Here is a 20,149-nt window from a genome sequence, read left to right on the forward strand (position 1 = left end):
AACAAAAAAAAACAACAAACGGTAGCTAATAACCTTGGCTAACTAATTCATTACTTTTTCATATGTTTGATAATGTTTTGGTGAGAAAAAAAATCATTTGTGAATTATTTTTACCGAAAAAATCACTATTTTTCAATATTTTCAATTAGGGGTTCAACCCCCCATATTATTTTTTTTGACGATAAAATTAGATGTAGTACTCAGCCTTAACGGGTTAGAAGTCCCACGCCTATCACATTGTATAGTAGTATAGTATTAAGATATAGTATAGTATTTTTCTAATATCGTTGAACCCTTATATCTCCGTATGTATACACACATCTTTTACGAACTCGAGTTCTACATCTAACGCCAGCCAATAACGAGGTTTTTAAATGATTAATCAACCGAATTTATTCCAGTATCTCTCATCAAGAGGCCTATTTGGAAGTCATTGGGGAAGGCCTATGTTCAGCAATAGACGTCTTGTGGCTGATATGATGATGATGATCTCTTATGAAGCACCTATAAAATGAACTAAATCATAGCCCACAATAAAACCACAAATTCTATCACCAACAACTTGAACAAACTTGCAACTGGGACAATTATTAATCAAAATTAGACAGATACGTATTGGCTCTCCGCTATGTATTAATTAGGTCAAAACATAGTGTGCTGGTAGTGGGAGCCTGTCTTGAGCACGAGGACGTTGTAACGCAATATCTACGGTTAATGAAACCTCCCTGAGGATGCCATAACACCTTCATGTGAACCAGCCTCCATGTATGAGCAAAAATATTAAAACCTCTTTAGACTTTGTTTAATTTTCTAACCTTACATATTATGAGTTTGAAAATCTAGTAAGGTTCTTATTTTAAAATGAATTTGATTTTTTCAACTATTGGATGTTTTTGGCTTGTCTGGTTTTTATAGAGCGAGATCCCAGAGCTGTCAGAAATATCTTATTTTTACAAGCATTTAACCTTTGGCTTACAGTAGTCTTGTATATACTTTTTAATGCCTGAATGTTTGTAAAACTTGCCGAGTAACACCTGCGCAGGTACCAGGTGAGAAAGGTAACTAAAAATTAGACTCACTTAACTTAAATTTTTATGTCTGATTTTTATACAATGTGATAGGGTTGAGACTTCTAACCCGTTAAGGCTGAGTACTACATCTAATTTTATCGACAAAAATAATAATATGGGGGGTTGAACCCCTAATTGAAAATATTGGAATATAGTGAATTTTCGGTAAAAAATATTCACAAATGATTTTTTTCTCACCAAAACATTATCAAACATATGAAAAAAGTAATGAGTTAGTTAGCCAAGGTTATTAGCTACCGTTTGTCGTTTTTTTTTTGTTTCTACGACGCATACAACCTTTGATATAAAAAAAAGTAAAGAAAATATTAAAATAGCCATAACTTTTAGGGGGAGGGGATTCGACCCCTTCGACCCCCGACTTTTGTCGATAAAATTAGATGTAGTACTCAGCCTTAACGGGTTAGAAGTCTCAACCCTATCACATTGTATATGTTTTGTAGAATATTACTCTGAAATCATATTAAAAAAATCAGACATTTTCCATGGACCAAAACTTTTATCAGACGCTTTAAAGCTCTAAAAAATAGTGCGCCTTACAAAATTGTAATAGCAATATATGTGAGGTTGGAGAGAAATATCTTTTCGGCAAAGCAGTAGCACATTTGTAATATTCACGATGGTAATCACGTTCGTGCAAATTATCTGGTAAAACTATGATGATTTGTACTACTGTTTTGCATTACAGGGGCACCATATATTGCTATAACAATTTTGTAAGGCGCACTATTTTTTAGAGCTTTAAGCCGTCTGATAAAAGTTTTGGTCCATGGATAGTGTCTGATTTTTTTAATATGATTTCAAAGTAATATTCTGCAAAACATATATAAAAATCAGACATAAAAATTTACGTTAAGTGAGTCTGATTTTTAGTTACCTTTCTCACCTGGTACCTGCGCAGGTGTCACTCGGCAAGCTATACAAACATTCAGGCATTAAAAAGTATATACAAGACTACTGTAAGCCGAAGGTTAAATGCTTGTAAAAATAAGATATGTCTGACAGCTCTGGGATCTCGGACCATTATCTTTTGCGTGTTTTGTGCCTGTATTGAGGTATTACACTTCCATGCATAAAATATGTGGGCAGTTATTAAATTATATCAAACATGATGCAATCTCATTTGATATTTAATATGCACGTTTATAACGATAATATGTGTTAAATATTTAAACAACTACTTATTCACATCGACACACAAACATAAAATCGACAATAAAACTGTACGAAGCCATAAGATCACCACTTAGTTCTAGCTCCACTTAACATAAGTTACCTAACACATTTATGAGATCACACCAACAGGCTTCCTTATCGATTAAAGAATATTAAATCGAGCAAGACATTTTATTTGCATTTTTATTTTTGTACCAAAAATCTCATTTCTTTTGCTCTGTGCTCAATCTCAGGTCATTACGAGGGTGTAATAAATGTCACACTCGCCTCAAGATTTATTACAAGCAATCGTTCTATCTTTAAATATCAGATTTAATAAAAGATTTGTTTCAATAAAAGCGTCTGAACGCTTAAATACCTAATATTACAGATGTTACCTGGCACGATATATAACCTGGAAACTGCCTATAGTAACAGAGTAACACCTTTCCTTGATGCAATTTCAACGGCTCATTTCACCCCCATCTAATCGAATGACTTTTGGTAGGTACATCTGTTTGTACGTTACCCCTTTCGCCAGTCGTGAATACGAAAATGTTCAAAGAAGAAAATGTTAAACTAAGTAGGGACTTTACCCGACCATTTTACCCAAAAGAAATTGCTAATTCTTACAGAACGTGCAAACTTATAATGTTACACTAAAAACCTTTGTACAAAGAATCTTTTCAATAACCCATTTAGATTGAATATGAAAGAGTTTCATTTAAATTGCTCCCAACTCTCCACCATTTATACCTACTATACAAAACTTTTTACAATATTAACGTAGACAACCTGCGACCTCATCTATCAAAGTGCTTTTATAGAGCATCGGTTTTGAATAAGGAATAAAAAGCAAAATAAATTATTTCTTTAAGAATCTGCACAGATAAAAACTTTTTTGAACGTCAAACTTTATTCTTAAACATGTTGAAGTTGAAACGTACATATAAGATTCTGAATTCAAATTAGATATTATGTCAGAAAAGGTCTTTCTAAATGGGTCTTTAGAACCGTATTGATTAAAAATGTCTACCAATCCTATGGGAATAGTTCAACAGTGATGGTTGTGCGGGTAGCTTCTACAGTGGGGACTTTGGGATTTACCTTTGTTTTTAGTTACAAAATGGATTGTGTTCATGATGCAAGTACAAAGACGAGATGTCATAATATGATTATACACTATGACACAAAAAATTAGGCCTACCCATGGATATTAAATATTACTTTGCGCGCATCATAATGAGGAATCATGGCGTACAAAAACAGTCAACATGTAGGTATATTGATTGTATAGTAAATTGAAAAGTCCCACACGATAGGTAATAAAACAATGATGGCTGACAAATTCGCGCCACAAAATAATTCAGCTGAACTCATTAAAATATACTAAATACTTTTCGGATTCAAACGAAACGCTAAAGTAAAACAATATCAATTCAATTACTGACAAATTAATGTTTATCAGCGACTCATTTCAATGTACAGAGCAATTAATTACATTGTTGGTATTGGGATTTGTACGTATACGAGTAATTATTTTTATATTAAGTATGTACCTATTATTTTGACGCAGTGCACAACAGTATCAAAACAACCCTAATTTCCAGTTAAAGGTAACCATCCACAAGCCATCGTACGTATCATACGCATTCCGTATGACGTCATCAGAACGAATCGCATGTAGGTATTGGTGATGATGCGGTCCATACGATGCGGATCTGTGGACGCAGTTGTATGAGTTTCTATACAAGACAAATTAAAATCCGTTGCGTGATACGTACGATGCGGGCCTGTGGACGCGTACCTAAAGAGATTAAAGTTCACACCAAAATGTGCTGTATAACAATGTCATAAGTCCTATTGCAAATGATGTTCTCAGTTCTAATCATCATCATCAGCCGGTCCCCCGTCCACTGCTGGGCGTAGACCTCGTCATTAGCACGGTTTCCAGCTCGATCTAATCGATCTAAGTACCTACGTAGATACTTTTTTCATATAAGTACGTAGTTTAAAGTCATTTACCTACATTACTTTTTTAAAGTGCTTAAGTGATTTGTCATCATGCCTGGAATCAAATATATTTAAAAAAATCTGTCATCTTTATAAAGTTTGAGTAAGTCTTCATTAATTAAAATGATCGTCAATTTCTCTCATAACAATCAAAGATTCTGTTGACGTAAACATGTTTTTTCTTTCAAAATAGCTCTTTCTAAAAAAAAAATAACCTACGCAAAAATATGATTGATACGTAATCATTTCGAATATGATTATTCTGGTGTCGATTTTAATTCAGTAAACAACAAGGAATTCAAAACTTAGTATAGGATATGCAATTTAGTATTTTTCTTAAATCCAAACAAATAACACATTATTTTTCATTTCAATTTCAAAATTAAACAAACAATAATTAAGAATTTCTAACGACGTGAAATAATTGCAGCACGAGGCTATTAGTAGTAGCATCGTGATTGCTTTGCCGCAGTAGTGGACACGAACATGCGACCACAACAACGCCTCATCATGTAACCCTTGTACCAATTAATAAACAATATCCACCGTTGTTGAATAAACTGTCATCGGTGTCGTAAATCAGTTTCAGTTAGCATGTGCCGGCCCGAGTGTGGACTGCTCGATAAGCTGTACCTAGACTGACGAGACGAATTGCTACCGGTCCATCGCAAAGCCACCAATCTAACTAGACCCCTCTCGTAGACCTCCACTTTGAACCTCCTCAATAAACGCCGTTCAATAAGCCAGCCTCATTGAGTTTCGGAGGTCTTATTCTGCTGGATACTTCAACGCGTACACATACGTTTATTTATCCAGGTATGGGGACGGCATTTAAATGTTTACACTCTATCTAAACCGACCTATGGTCATCTATAACGAACTTCACTTCCACAAAATAGTACCTATATGTATAAGACAACAATAGAAAATACCTTGTATCTGGCGTAGATCTGCGTTACGGCACACGACGGGTTAAGATTAACTGAATCAAAAAATCACAAATGCCTACGGCATTAAGTCCACCTAACTATTGTGCCAAAAGTGCATTAATAAATAAATATAAAATGGATAAGTTGGACTCATTACAAAAGTATCTTTAGATATTTTAGTTGATAAACTGAGTTAGATATAACCTATTTAAGTCACTATAATACAACTAACAGCTATGAAACCAACTACCTACATAATTATATTGTCGACGGTCCCAGTACCTAGAAAATGAATACCTATGTAAATTGATATCACTTTGTTTTCGAATGTAAATGTAATAGCAAACTATGTGTCAACTTAAATGAGCGTTGTATAAAAAGTTTTTATGAAGCTCGTTGTGAACCCGACACAAAATATTCTGAAACACGTTGTTCGTGTAAAGCTAGAAACATAATCTCGCACTGGAGGCGAGTGAAATGCATGCGAGACACATCTACAACTATATAACTTGTCTATGTGGAAGACATTAGTGTTCATATGACTTTAACTCAGTAACTTGCATATGAAAATATTGCTAATAGTTACTTAAATGTGGCTGCCTAAATTGTATGTTCGACTAGTTGTAGAAAAATGTTTAGATTTTGGCCTTTTAAATGATATAATGATATTTATTTTTGCAAATAGATTACAAGATAACACTTTTACACGTCAATCTCATAAATAACTAGATGAGGCTTTTCCTATCGGATTATTCTGAGAAGAAATGCCGAAACAAACTCAGAGGTCATAGTGTCTTTTAAGGTCCAGATAATCAAATAAAGAATAATGTGAGATAACCGTGCAAGTTAATTCTGTAGTTCTGTCTTGATGGTAATCATTATTAATTGCCAAAGTTAAAAGATTAAAGGCGTGAAACTCAACTCTAGAACTCTAGATTCCTTTAAATTCTGCTGTAAACAAAGTGTGTACTTAATAACACATAGTGTTGGGACATCAACTTATCGTAGTATCGTATCATCGTCCACTGCTTGCGCTGCCGCGTCACCGACTGACGTTGACGAACATTGCACATAAATAATCGCACTCCTCCACAAACTATACTCTCTGGCTGTGACGTCAATCATAGTTTATATTAGCTTCGTAGGTATATCTACTGCACTAATTTAAATGCTTTTTAGTTTAAAAACGTTATTGTAGAAGAAGCGTTGAGGTAATTGGAACTTGTTTGACAATTAAATCTGCTAATAAGTATCTATTAGGGAGTTTTTAGGTTAGAAAATATTTCATATGCAAGTGCAGATGTATTCATTATAGTAAAGTAGTTCTTTTAAATGTTAAGTAGTCATAACTAAGCAGCCCTTGGAAACCAGCTCTATAATTTTGATTGAATGTGAAAATAAATGGATTATCTAAATAAAATAACGTACCTTTAAACCTCTGGTCATCAACATTCAAGGTATACAAATCTCTTTTAAAACTGTGAAACAGATGCGAACGAACATAAAATAGAAAAGGATTAACGGTTCACTCGCTAGGATTTGCATAGCGCTAACTAAACTGTTTAATCTATAAAACCGGCACAATCAAATCACGATCCTCGCCTAGTTCAATACACATATATTACATACAAACAAAACTACGTGTTCACAATAAAATACTAGCTCGCATGGACACAATGAAAACATCGAATCGCCGAGGCTCGCCTCTTGTCACGCGTGTAGATACAAATGGTCTGATTTATCTGCGATGCATGTCCGGCACTGTTGTTTTATAGCTCCATCATTGTACTCCAGAGTCCACTGCAGTCATCCGATGACGACACGCGCGTTGAACACAACCCGTTAAAATATTTGCAAATAACATCCGACTGTAAATTGTTTAAAAATGCGGTTATGTTATAGTTTTTTATTAATAATTAAAATATTTCTAATTATTACCTAATAATTCATTGAAGTATACTGGATAGCCTTACCAAACTGTCATTTTACCTATTCACATTTCCATTCGGGCGTATGTTGCGTCGCGTAAGCAGATGTTGATGAAAAGTTACTGGACTCAGAGTGGACCTGTTTTCAACAAAACGTTTCAGCATTCGCAACTTAGCAATACCACAAAACATTGTTTAAATTCAGAGCATATGTTTCCGACAGATATCTATGGCATATCGGTTGCATTTACGGCATCCCGAAGACATTACAAAAGCCATTCCCTTATCTAATGCTCTCTTTGGATTTATTTAACTTTTCCACGCCTTCACATCTTGAAAATCGTTCGATAAAGATGTCAACAAGAAAAGGTCACCAAGTCCGCGGGGACATTCCGCAAACTCGTGTTTTTTATTGTCAACTTCTTTGTTAGCCTTAGTACAGATTTATGTTCGTGTATTTTATAATTATTTTAAGAATTCTCTCTCGAGTATTTATTCTAAGAAAACAATTTTCCCAGAACATTTTATGTTCTTCGCACTGAAGTAGTGATTTCTAAAATTAGGTTGATGACTTATAAATAATTCTTAACGCATTCATTCGATAAATCCGCTGGGTACATAGCTGACTCGCAGCTTGTGCTGTGCTTCAATCGGATTATGTTAAATTCACAACACGCGCGAATCGACATCATAGCTGAAAGATCGATCAATACTAAGCCGTATAACTATACTAAGTAACAGGCACAGATGTTACTTGAATACACAACAGACGTGAGTTCGAATTATACAGCACCGCCTAAGTACCTATAAAATCGCAAAGGAAACATTAAACAAGCGGTTCAAAATTAAACTCTTCAAATAAAAGAAATAACCAGTACAGCCTCTCAGATTTAGAGATAATAATAATATGGATAACGGCGATACTTAACGGTTTAAGAAAAGGAATTCCACTTCACCCTTTAACAGCTTTGATAAAAACGACTAATCTTAGGAGTCCGGTTGATTAACTTAAGAAAAAAATGGACGTTTGAGCAGTTCAAGAAAGAATAAAAATTTGTTGGGCTATAAATTAACCGGCCCCGAGGGCGAGCCTCGCAATCTGCATTAGCCGAGACGCACTTCTCTCCGGCGATTAAATGAAATTTCACGGCCGGTTGCCTACGGAAACTCACTGGACAAAGGTCTGGGATATTTAAATTGAATGCTTTTAATCCGGCCAACTCCCCCACTTTTTTTCTTAAGATAGGATTTTGCTTTAGTATGCGGCGTCTTCGAATTCAAAGTTCTTTTTAAATACAATTTTCTTTCTTTCGATAAAATAGTGGTACGTAGTTGCTACTGCTGCTTTCAAATATGTGGACGCAATATACAAATGTTTTCATCTCCGACAGCAGAGTGATGATTTTTTTTTTGAGGGGGTAAAATCATCCTATGTCTCCTCCTGCCTTGGGCGAGACGAGAGAGAGTGTCAGACTTTTACTGACTAAAAACCACCCCTTTCCTACTCTTGCTTTTAACCCGTTGGGCAGTCCGAAGCAGTTCCCAGGTATTAGCCCTACTGGGCCCCATCTGTGGCGGTCGGATGGCTCCTTGAGGCGCGCGCCGTACACGACGTGCCGTAAGCACGGGTCTGGTTCTGGTCGGGCGGCCAGCTACCCTTGCTCGCCGTCCGCAGACCCAAACATGTCTATCTTGCCTTCTTACTCAATTCCCTCTCTGGCAGAGATGCCTTGCCTCATCTTCTGTTTCATTAAAAACTTCAAACAGCAATAAGTTTCTATCAATTTCAATTACATCTTCTTACAAACCGAAATAATATTTTAACGCACCTTAATGTTAACATTACTTTATAAAATATAAACGTTTGTCATTCCTCTGATACGCCTGTCATAAAATGGTTTTATTACAGGATAATTTCAAGATACTTTTGTATTTACGTAAAGTTTCAAGAAGATTGAATTATAGATCAATAATTATAATTTCATCGATTTATCGAATGCCTCGTCTCGGTCTCGGTATCGCAATCGGAGGCACCGGTGGAGGTAGTCCCTTCCGCACTAATCGAGCAATTTCTCCCATGTTATTAAAGGAAAATGGGAATGTTCGCAGGCCGTTGCGTTCTCAGAACAGACTTTCTTATAGACGGTATTGAATTTTTAAACAAATTTTTCGACCCGCCGCCCAAGCCCAGAAATCCACTTTATGTTATAGGATTAGAACGTTATTACACCATTAAACCTTCATGAATAATTTTCCCTCCATAGTTTTTACACTAGATTACATTTTCTTAATTTTTACGATCCAAAGCCGTTGAATAGACGATGAAAGGAAAAACATCACGTCGGAAGCCTTTTATTTACAGTGTGATGGCTAATATCAAAAGGAAAATTCATCGTGTAATTAATATACCTTAATAAATAACCGTACCTAATAAATGGGTTTATTAAATATGATTTTTAAATAACGTGTTTTCTTAAATAATAAAATTTTACTAAATTAAATTATTTCTTTAAAGATTTGTTTGCATCTCATACGATGCATAATTCCTTAATTGTACCTAAGCGATGAAAAAATGGTGTTTGCTCGCGACTTCGTCCGCATAGAATACTTTAAATATTTTAAATAAATAGTACATTTGAATTTTTGTGCATAATCCTTTTCTTAAACCAATCAAGCAAGATCTATCCCAGTAGCTTTATTAAAGTCCATTCAGTAATTTGTACGTGAGTCAGACTTATTTCACATTTTATGATATTAGGATCGCCGCTACTTAAAAATCTATGAATAATTTAGTTAGCACTTACCAAATAGACTTGTAGCAAGAATACAGTCACGTAAGCGTCTACAGTTTACCTTATCTCAATTAGTTAGGGACAGCGCTTGCGACTACTATTACACGAGCGACTTTGTATTCAGTTTAAGCAAAAAAAAACCATTTAATTGGATTAAAACGGACCACAAAGACAAAGCCTAGAAACATTAAAGACGTTTAAAAAATACGATACAACAAAAGATATTTCCCAAGGGTCACGTTAATGTTCCGGTGCCGGCGTGGGCCATTCGACCGAATCTCTAGAAATTAAGGCAGGGGAAAAAAGTCAATAAATCCAAGAAGCAAGCTGGAACAGATAACGAATGTCTCCGGTAAAGCGACGCCACGCAGCTTCATTTCATCCACACTCATCTGACACTAAGCCCTTTTGCGACCAGAAACGACCAGTTTTCGATTTTTGTTCGCGTATGCACCTTTATTGAGAGATTTTATGTAGCATGATCCAATTTAAATGACTTACCAATTGGCAGGCATTTAAACTTGTTGAAGTAGATTTACGTAGGACAGGAGAGTCCTAGTCACCTTATACATTTAAGTTAATTAGTTACAGAGTAGGTAGGTACCTACTTGGTGTTAAGAAGTAAGACTTTTTATGGCAATCAGACAGATCACCTGATGGTAAGCGATTAGCGTTGCCCTTGGATTGAACACCCACAACCACGACCACTAAACCTACATCTCAACGAACCTATAATATATGTATAAAATAAATTATTTTAATTTTAGCTTGAAATTCTAAATCCATAAATATTAAAGTAGTACAAGTTACACGTGGGTAAAGGCAGAAAAATATTTTCATTTAAATTGCTGTTTTCGAGTCATTGCTTGCGGAAATCGTATATCACTTGAAGGTGGTAGCCGCCCCTTCTAGATAAATGTTATAGTAAATATCCTTTTCGTGGCTTAAATAGACATTATTTGCACTATTGTAGCTTTTATTTGTTACGGATTAAGGTAAATAATTGATTATACGTTACTAATATAAAATTATTGTTGACTGAGAAAATGCACTTATACTGATCTACACTTTTTAAAGTATGTTTTTATTACATTTCCTATTTTATTTAAAACTTTAGTTGAAATACTTGTTTCACTGTTTGATTTATAATCAGTGAAATATATGTGTGCCTATTCTGTATCATCTACCAATATACACTTAAACAAGCAAGACACCAAGTCCCTAAAAGTAAAAGTAGGTAACATGAAAAGGTTCTTTTAATTTCATATCTAGGTCCCATAAACGTAGAGAAACTTCGTATGAATGTCGTTGCTAAGCCTAATAAGAAGGTAAGTCTTTTAATTATAATTTGAAGGGGGAAAGTTGCAGCACACAGTCTGTCCGCATGCCGAACGCACCGCGCAATCTACTACTGGAAGTTGGTCAACTAATCCAAGTTTTCCTTTACTGGCTAATGAGACGAGTTTGATTCGAATTCCCGCCGCGCTGGGGAATAGCCACCCTCTTTGAATAGCTCCTAGTTCGCGACTACTACTTATGTACGAGCAAATAAGAATCTCATTTTTTTATAAAAAGTATGGTGTTATTTTTGTATACCTATCTACTTTTAATAATTGTACTAACTATAAGAATTGAATTTTGTTGTGAATGTTCATAATGTTAGAACGATAGAAATAAATCTCATTTTTTAAAACCATAGTAAGTAAGCAGAAATTCGCAATCGCACCACAAACAACAAACAGGTTAACAAAAAGAGTTACAATCTTCAGCACTATTAAATTACAACAAACACAGAAAACATATTTTATCTCCACTTAAAATAGAAGCAAATAAAAATAAAGATTTACTTAGATGAAACAGAGATTCTCGCCAAGCTTATTGGACTGCTCGTAGATAAACAAAGCGTCTGGCCTCCGTAATGGAAATTACATACCCCCGAGGTCGGAAATCAAATTGACAGAAGAGGTTAAACAAACGATGCGGTCAGGGAGCCGAGACCGTAGTCCGTCGAATATTAATCGCTTAGTAAATGCGCTTTTATTTGTTTTTCCCTTAGCGGCTTTATGCTGGTATAGTGTGAATAAGTGACAATCTCAATTGGACCGAGAACAACTTAGTTACGAACTTTTTCTATTTCTATTTTATAGTTAGCTACTTTCTTCTGGAACTTTTTACAGATTACTTCGTTGGTCTAGTGGTGACCAGCAGACAGACTAGACATTTCACATGTTAGATATCTATTAGATAAAGAATGTGTTGTGGGAAAACGTATCTCTGTAGTCAATAACCTTTTTTAAGGGGGAAAATCATCCAATGAATTCTCCCGCCTTGGACGAAATGAGAGGGAGTGTCAGTCTCTTAATGACTAAAAACTACCCCGTTCCTACTCCTGCTTTTCGAGCAGGAGCCCCGGTAAACTCGCTAGGTAGTCCACAGCTCCGGGTAGTCAATACCCTTAAGCTTTAATCGCTTTAGTAAAAATAGTGCTTGATTGAGGAACACTATACAAATCATGTTCTGCGAATTTATTACTTTTATCGTAGTTCATCAAGAATTTATTATTCACTAAGTAGGTACACTATTTAGCTATGAAATGAAATAAAATTATAAAGAATGCGACAAAGATGTGATCCTCATCCTTAGTTAGTCGCTACCACTATTGTAGCTGCCTTCATCTACAGAAGAAAATACGCTCGTGGTCTCACTATCGACCAAAGCCGGTATAAATGCTTTGTCAATAACATTCTCTTGAAGAAACTTTTTGCAATATGGAACCAGCTGAAAGGAGGAATAATTTACGTTTTATAGGTACGTCACTACGTTCATGATTGTACTCTACAAACCCTAATTATTCATGTCTACCTCTTTAGCCGCCTGGTTGAAACTGCTAAGTGCGATAGCGGATAGCATTACGTATAGGACGAGCAAAGCAATATTGGGATTTAGGATTTTAAAATTCAAAGAATTAATTCACATTCACGGCCTTACTTATAATAATTCACTAATCAACAGCTAAGCAACTAATTAACTAATAACTCATTAACTCCTTAATTATCAATTAACTATTTCTTACTTATAAACACTGTTTACACGTCACTTAACTAAGCAATGGTTAAATAACGTTTTTATTTTATACGCTGCCAATACCAAACGTAAAGCTAAATTGTGATGGTAAAATTCCTGTTATCCAAAGAGAAATTAAAAAATCATAACGTCAAAATTCTAAATTGTGTCAAATATTGTCAAAAGAGTGGTAATTTCAAATTTTTTGGTGTTGTATAAATATACAGCGGTGTGGTGTTTTTGTTGTGTTAGTGATATAATGGAATTGAAATCCGCTAAGAAAAGGGCCCGATCTTCAAACTGGGATGAAGAAGAAAAGGTTATTGTCATATTACATTTATTGTTACTTGTACTGTATCTATCTTGTTGCACCAAAATACCTGTCCAAATTGTACTAACTCTGAACTTTGTTATTTTCTTGCAGAGAATCTTAAGACAACTTATAATGGAGAAAATTGATATTATAGAAAAAAAAGACACTACTACAAATACCAATGCAAAGAAAAAAGCTGCTTGGCAAGAAATATTGTCTAGGTAGCATTGTTTTATTTTAATTCTTTCATTTCTTTCGTTATCTCTACTACCAAAGTGGAAAGCACTCATGTTTATAAATGTTAACCTTTTTCAGTTTTAATAGCCTTAATAAAAAGCCCAGGGATATGACACAAATTGTCACCCAGTGGCGTAATACAAAAGGCCTAGTTAAAACTAGAGAGTCGGAGTATCGGCGGGCCAGGCAGATGACTGGTGGAGGACCTCCACCACCAAGTCCGCCACAAGAAGATCTCGAACTAATTCAGTCATTGCCTAATGAGTTTGTGATTGACAGTAATGTTTTTGATAGTGATAGCATATTTATAGAAACAATAAAACAGGTATGCATGTATAGTTTGATTTCATATTGTCGCATAGTATGATTTATTTATTTATACATTATAATAATTGTCTATTGCAGCCACAGTCAACAGCAACTGAAAAGATGATGTCAGAATCTGGGTTAGCCACCACAGAAATAGCAATTATTGTAGATTCTGAGAAATCAACTCAGGTACTGTAATCCAACTATCAACTGAATGAAATCATTATAATAAAATATTCATTAATATGCTCTCCTTTTTCAGTTATCTAATACTCCTGATGTGGAAGAAAATCCAATTTTATCAACACCACTAGCAGCAACAAAAGTAGAGAAACACACAATAAAAAGGGAATTAGCCTAAACACAAACCTAAACAAAATAACAAGGTAACATCTTAATCACAGTACTTATGGTTATGCCTGATGGTTGCATGATTTTTTTCATAAATGACAAAACTGACTGTACTGAATAAATTATGTATGGCGCTAGTAGTGGCAAATTTCACCAAAGTTGCCGCATTTAATAAGGATTATAAAATGGTATAGCACTTTGCACATTATTTCTTAAATTCGACACAAAAAAGGTTTTTCAACGAAACTCCGTTTCGATGAATTTATTTGAACTTACTAAAAATTCTTCTAGTGTACTCAAATCATACGTTATAACCTCGTATGCACTAGACAGCACTTTGCACGCTATTTGTTATCATCATGTTGAAAATCAGCGAGGATCTCTTGTCAAACAACATTGTCTGTTTACCCGTGATTTCGCTTGCAGCATTCGTCGGCAATATTATCGCTAGACGAACTGGTGTTGTGCATCTCGAGCCATCGTACTAGGGCTACGGCATTTTAGCTGAGCACTGGCTTTTTTGCGCCGTGTTGATTATTTTTTGTTTTACCTGCAATTCCTTGTAACGGTGCAAATAACTCTTTCTCGACAAACTAAAGAATATTTGATGCTTCATCCCGCATTTGATCACAAGGCATGAACACGTAACTTAATCGGAGGATATGACGAGTAATTGTGCGTAAGGGCTCATGTACACCATACCACTACCGCGTCGATATGCTGTGTACATAAATGTGCCGCGTCCGTTCCTTTTGATTTTACTACACATTTGATAATGTGTTTGATGCACTATGAACATCATATTGCAATCATTCAATATTATTTAGAGAAACATGATACACAACATCAGTTCGTCTAGTAAGTCTAGTGATATTGCCGACGAAAGCTGTAAGCGAAATCATGAGTAGACAGACAATGTTGTTTGACAAGAGATCCTTGCTGATTTTTATTTATTTATTAATAAAGGTTTTCAACACTGATAATAAATCGCGAAATACAGTTTTGTCTAGTGCTTAAAACTAAAAGAATATGTTTAGACAAGAGAAAAAAATCATGAAATGAGATCAGTTAAAAATTTAATTTAGTGTAATTCAAATGATGATATTCAATTTTTCTTAACAAATCGCGTGCAAAGTGTTGTCTAGTGCATACGAGGTTGTAACGTATGATTTGAGTACACTAGAAGAAATATTAGTAAGTTCAAATAAATTCATCGAAACGGAGCTTTGTTGAAAAATCTTTTTTTGTGTCGAATTTAAGAAATAATTTGCAAAGTGCTATACCATTTTATAATCCTTATTAAATGCGCCAACTTTGGTGAAATTTGCCATTACTAGCGCCATACATAATTTATCCAGTACAGTCACTTAAAGTAAGGTGAAAATTTTATTCAGAGTCTTTGGTTCCTCTAAAACTAACAATGTTTTCCAATCTAAAGCAGTTGGCTAAGAATTTATGATTCCATATTACTGGAGCACTATTCAGGATAATGTAAGGAAGACTGCAGCCGAAAAAATTAAGATTTATAGCAACAAGAGTCAAAAGACTGGCACAGGGTGTACTTTTTCGTGGATAACACATAGGTCACTGTAATTTAAAAACTGTAGGACTTAGAATTTTTTTAATTTTTCTGATAACAGTTGGAACCTTGCTGATCATCTAGTGCCCGTTGGACGGCGACTTCAGGGACACCCTGTATACATCTTATTGTTTCTTTTTCAGATTGCTGATAATTATGAGGAACAATTATTTCTACTCACAAAGAAGTGCAAAGAAAATAAAGAAAAAAGGGAGGATGAATTGCATAAGAAAAGAATGGCAATTTTGGATCTAGAACAGAAATATTGAGAAAAAAATAAAAAAATGTTTAAATAAAACTATGTATTTGTATTTTAAAAGAAATTCTCAATAAAAATGTTTCTGGTTATATGTGTCAAATTATTAGAGTCCTGTTCAATGGCCTCAGTGTCTTCATCACTGTCTGTGTAAGGGGTTTCATAACTTAAAGTGTCATCAAATTCAATTGCTAAATTGTGCAATACTGCACATGCAACAATTGTCGTTTTAATCGTATTGAAAGACCCTCTCATTATTTCCAAAAGTATCCGAAACCTTGCCTTAAGTACACCAAAACATCTCTCAATTACGTTCCTGGTGCGAATGTGGCTATAGTTGTACCGCCGTTCTGCTTCGTTGCGGGGTCTCAGTACTGGAGTCAGTAAATATGGGGTACAAGGGTATCCACCATCGCCTATAAGTTTTCCTTTAAATTCTCGTTCTTCAAATCTCCTTTTAATGGAACTCTCACGCCATATTCTTGCATCATGAGTACTACCCCTCCAGTGGCAAACTATATCACAGATCTTCAAATCTGCATTACACACCATTTGAGTATTAATAGAATAGTGTCCTTTACGGTTTATATAGTACTGACCAACATCTCCTCCAACTTTTCTTATTTTAATATGGGTGCAATCTATTGCACCGGTAATATGGGGAAACCCACAAATTGCTTCAAATTTCCGAATAGTTTCAGTCTCTTCTCTTAAATTTGAAGGCATTTTAATATAAATGGAACTTTTCGAAGCCAATGCAATAGCAACTCTTTTAGCAGTTCTTGATAAAGTCTGTTGGCTCATGCCATGAATTTCCGCACAGTCTTCTTGAATCTCATGGCGGCCCCAGTATCTTATAGCTGCCATTACTTGCAACTCCACAGGTATACTGCCGCCCCGGCTATCCATGGACAAGTCGTTTCTTAAGATATTTATAATTTTTACCATATTTTCTTTACTGAATCTGTAGCGATGCTTGAAGTCGCTTTCACTCAATTCCTCCATTGGGTTCGATCTTGAATTATATATTTTTACTCTCCTTCTTGAACCAATATTCCTGAAATTTCTTATTTCTTCTATCTCGTCACGGTATGTGCGTAATTCATTATCGTCGTCAAATATATCCATTTTTTAATATTTATCCACTTCACTTTCCTAAGTAGCGGAACAAAGCCCAGCAAACAGAACACAATTCAATGCGAAGTTTGCATGTAGTGTTATTGTTGACATATACCACAGCTGTGACTTTTACGAATTTCGGACGCCATTTTGGTAATTAAGGTCTTTAAACAAGGGTTCGTCACTGATTAAGTTGACAGCTATTTAAGCAGTCGCTAAGACATTAATTAGCGTTAATCATCGTTTATGAGTTAAAATATTTTTTAATACGTAGTTTAACTGTGTCTTAACTTTAGTGATCGTTTATAAGTAAGGCCGTTAATCATTAGCAGCCGCTTAAGGTAAGCATCCACAGGTACGCATCATACGCATCCCACGCAACGAATTTTTGACAAACAAAAATTCGTCAACTGCGTCAACTGATCCGTATCGTACTGACCGCACGCATCGTAGGCATTCCGTATGACGTCATCGGTACGCATCGCATGTAAACTCATAGAGTTTCCGATATATCGTGCCGAAATCAGTTTCGGCACTGTTGCAATATATGTATAATAAACATGATAAATATCCGGTCTCAAATTCTAAAGATAATTTTAGTGACCATGTCAGTTTAAAAACTTATATTACAAAATTATGTTAATATTTTACCTTTAATCGTGCCCAATGAACCATCGCTGATCACTCCAACGCTAGTATATGAAGTACTTACGTTGTCATCGATACAACGCGGTTGCCAAATGGCATTCAAGGTTCTAGACAGTTCTGCTGCTTTGAAGATAGAGCCATAAGGGTTAGCCTTGGAGAAGGTCACCATCTTGTAAGAAAATATTATTCAGAGTATCAAAGTTAAATCAGCAAAACCTAATAATAATAAAATATATGACAAAGCAGGTATTTTACGTAGTCGCATAGTACAGATTTGTTCAACTATGTTTGAATTTGAACAATGTTTTCATAGCTGATCATAATTAGGGACTTCTTTTCCTCCATTCTAGGTAACGTTAAAACGGTATCATTACTCCACCGTGGTTTGAGCTACACTGCACAAATTGCTCAAAGCGAAATAGAAAATATCAATAAATCAACCTTTTCAATGAACTCTCTCTTCATCCAGGATGCATTGAAGTTAATATGTTCCAAACCCAGCGTCTCCAACATTTCTGGGGACATTGCATTCCAATCACACCAATGGCTTTGTACTACTTTATCTTCAATAAGAAAAGGCTCCACGATTTCCGCATGAAACACTGTGTCGTTAGCAGCCCAAACATAAGCTTGATTAAGGTCGCAACATCTCACCTTAAAATGTATGAGTAGATATTACAATTAGGTATGCATATAATCAATTCATAATCTATGTATGTAGCTTGTAGATAACAGGAGAGTTATAAGAAGAGAAAGGTTGCTTCCCGACATCGACTAATATGTAGATTAAGAGACGAGAGTAACTCGGGCACTCAGAGTCATTTAATGGTTACTTAACCCAATCCTTAGCAATTGTTTTCCATACAAAATCGTTACTAAAGAATAGTTTAAGTAAGCATTAAATGACTCTGAGTGTGGCAGTAAAACTTCGTTGCTTCCAGTCTATTACTTATTTGGTTGTATAGAAAAAAACGGCTTATAATAGTAGTCCAAGAATTAAATAAACAGGTTATGGATAAATAATGCCAACCTTCAAGAATTCGCTCAAAGTAATTTTTGCAATAGATCTTAAAGGCGTTGTGCTGAACAACATTACATCTTGGGGTAACGTGTTTGCTACAATCATCAGGATATCTAGAGTCAGTATGCCATCAGTAAGTATTATAGGCTTTCTAGGCTGTATTGTCTCTCCTGTATCCTCATCAACAGCTGGTTTAACTGGTCCTTTATCTGTTGGCGGTTTCCCTAAACTTGTAGCAATTTTTATAATCAAGTAGAAATTATCAAACTGTTGATTTGCTTTATCTTTATCTAAATCCTTATCCTCCTTGAAGTCAAATTTGTTAGGATTTACAAAATGAGTCATGAAACAAAACACATCAGCATCTGCAAGACTAAAAATTAAAATGAATAGTTTCAAAGTTAGCAAATTTGTTTCGAATTACTTAGTAATTTTCTTCAATTTCTCAACTTACGTTGGTAAATCCGAAGTTACAATTACGCTGTTGTAACATGGAAAAGCACAAGCAATCAATTCTTGTCCTAAAACATGAGCAGCATCAATTTCATTCGCATAAACTAATAATATCAAATCAACCAATTGACTTCTCCCAAATATTACTCCCGATAGTATTTTAGTAATAAATAGTTGCGACGCTGGTATCAATGGATTTATCACCATAACCCTCACAGGTAGACTAACTTTGTTCGTTTGAAAATTCATTTTTACGCGTGTATTAAACTAAATATTACAAATTGTAAGTATTAGGATAAAAAAATATCCAAGTTTCATAAGTCATTGACATGACATTTCGGAAAACAGAAAGCAGGAATTTTTTTTTTACTATTTTTGATGTAGGTAGGTAAATGGCAAAAAGTTTTGTATCTACAAATAAAAAAAAACAACATGGGAACTGCGAAGGAGAATGTGTTTATAAAAATATAATTATATTTATGTTTTCTGAACTAAATTGTGTACTTATTTACAATTAGGTAGGTACCTAGGCGCGCTTTCTCACTGGTTAATGATGATTGAAAATTAACGTCCCATTCTTGTGTTGATTCAGTGCATATTGTTATAGCTTTTTTTTTTAAATGACGATTCGTATGGTCAACATAGGAATCGGTTTTTCTCGTCGTGCATAATGTTAATGTTATATAAAATCCTAAATATCCCAATTTTATCCTCTTCTAGTAGTAAAACTAAAATTCTGCTAAAGCGACACCTATGTGATAAAGCGGGTACTACGAAGTTGGATACGTAAGTTTGCACAAACGTGAACTACCTCGAATTGAGGTAATAAGAAAATTTATTTACGTAGGCAGTATAACAATAATATATCTAGTTTAATAATCTATTCTACACACAA

At 34.9% G+C, this 20,149-nt stretch overlaps 3 protein-coding genes across 3 annotated transcripts; 1 reads left to right on the forward strand and 2 right to left on the reverse strand.

The window, feature by feature from the left end:
• Nucleotides 1-12,530: 12,530 nt before the first annotated feature.
• Nucleotides 12,531-19,588, reverse strand: LOC118269991 (uncharacterized). The gene is made up of 7 exons (XM_050707151.1): nt 19,256-19,588; nt 18,811-19,174; nt 18,222-18,434; nt 17,777-17,949; nt 16,685-16,914; nt 16,326-16,549; nt 12,531-12,683 (listed from the first exon to the last, which is right to left on the reverse strand). The coding sequence occupies exons 1-7, from the start codon at nt 19,501-19,503 to the stop codon at nt 12,549-12,551; spliced, it is 1,587 nt and encodes a 528-aa protein (XP_050563108.1). The 5' UTR covers nt 19,504-19,588; the 3' UTR covers nt 12,531-12,548.
• On the forward strand, nt 12,887-16,027 carry LOC118269993 (uncharacterized). The gene is made up of 6 exons (XM_050707120.1): nt 12,887-13,287; nt 13,393-13,502; nt 13,597-13,843; nt 13,924-14,016; nt 14,090-14,213; nt 15,901-16,027. The coding sequence occupies exons 1-5, from the start codon at nt 13,228-13,230 to the stop codon at nt 14,186-14,188; spliced, it is 609 nt and encodes a 202-aa protein (XP_050563077.1). The 5' UTR covers nt 12,887-13,227; the 3' UTR covers nt 14,189-14,213; nt 15,901-16,027.
• On the reverse strand, nt 16,045-17,478 carry LOC118264545 (putative nuclease HARBI1). Its single transcript, XM_035577079.2, has one exon. It carries the CDS (start codon nt 17,139-17,141, stop codon nt 16,071-16,073), a length of 1,071 nt encoding a protein of 356 aa, XP_035432972.2. The 5' UTR covers nt 17,142-17,478; the 3' UTR covers nt 16,045-16,070.
• Nucleotides 19,589-20,149: the final 561 nt, after the last annotated feature.

The sequence above is a fragment of the Spodoptera frugiperda genome, chromosome 30, assembly GCF_023101765.2.
Source record: "Spodoptera frugiperda isolate SF20-4 chromosome 30, AGI-APGP_CSIRO_Sfru_2.0, whole genome shotgun sequence".
In the NCBI taxonomy this organism is placed as follows: Eukaryota; Metazoa; Arthropoda; class Insecta; order Lepidoptera; family Noctuidae; genus Spodoptera; species Spodoptera frugiperda.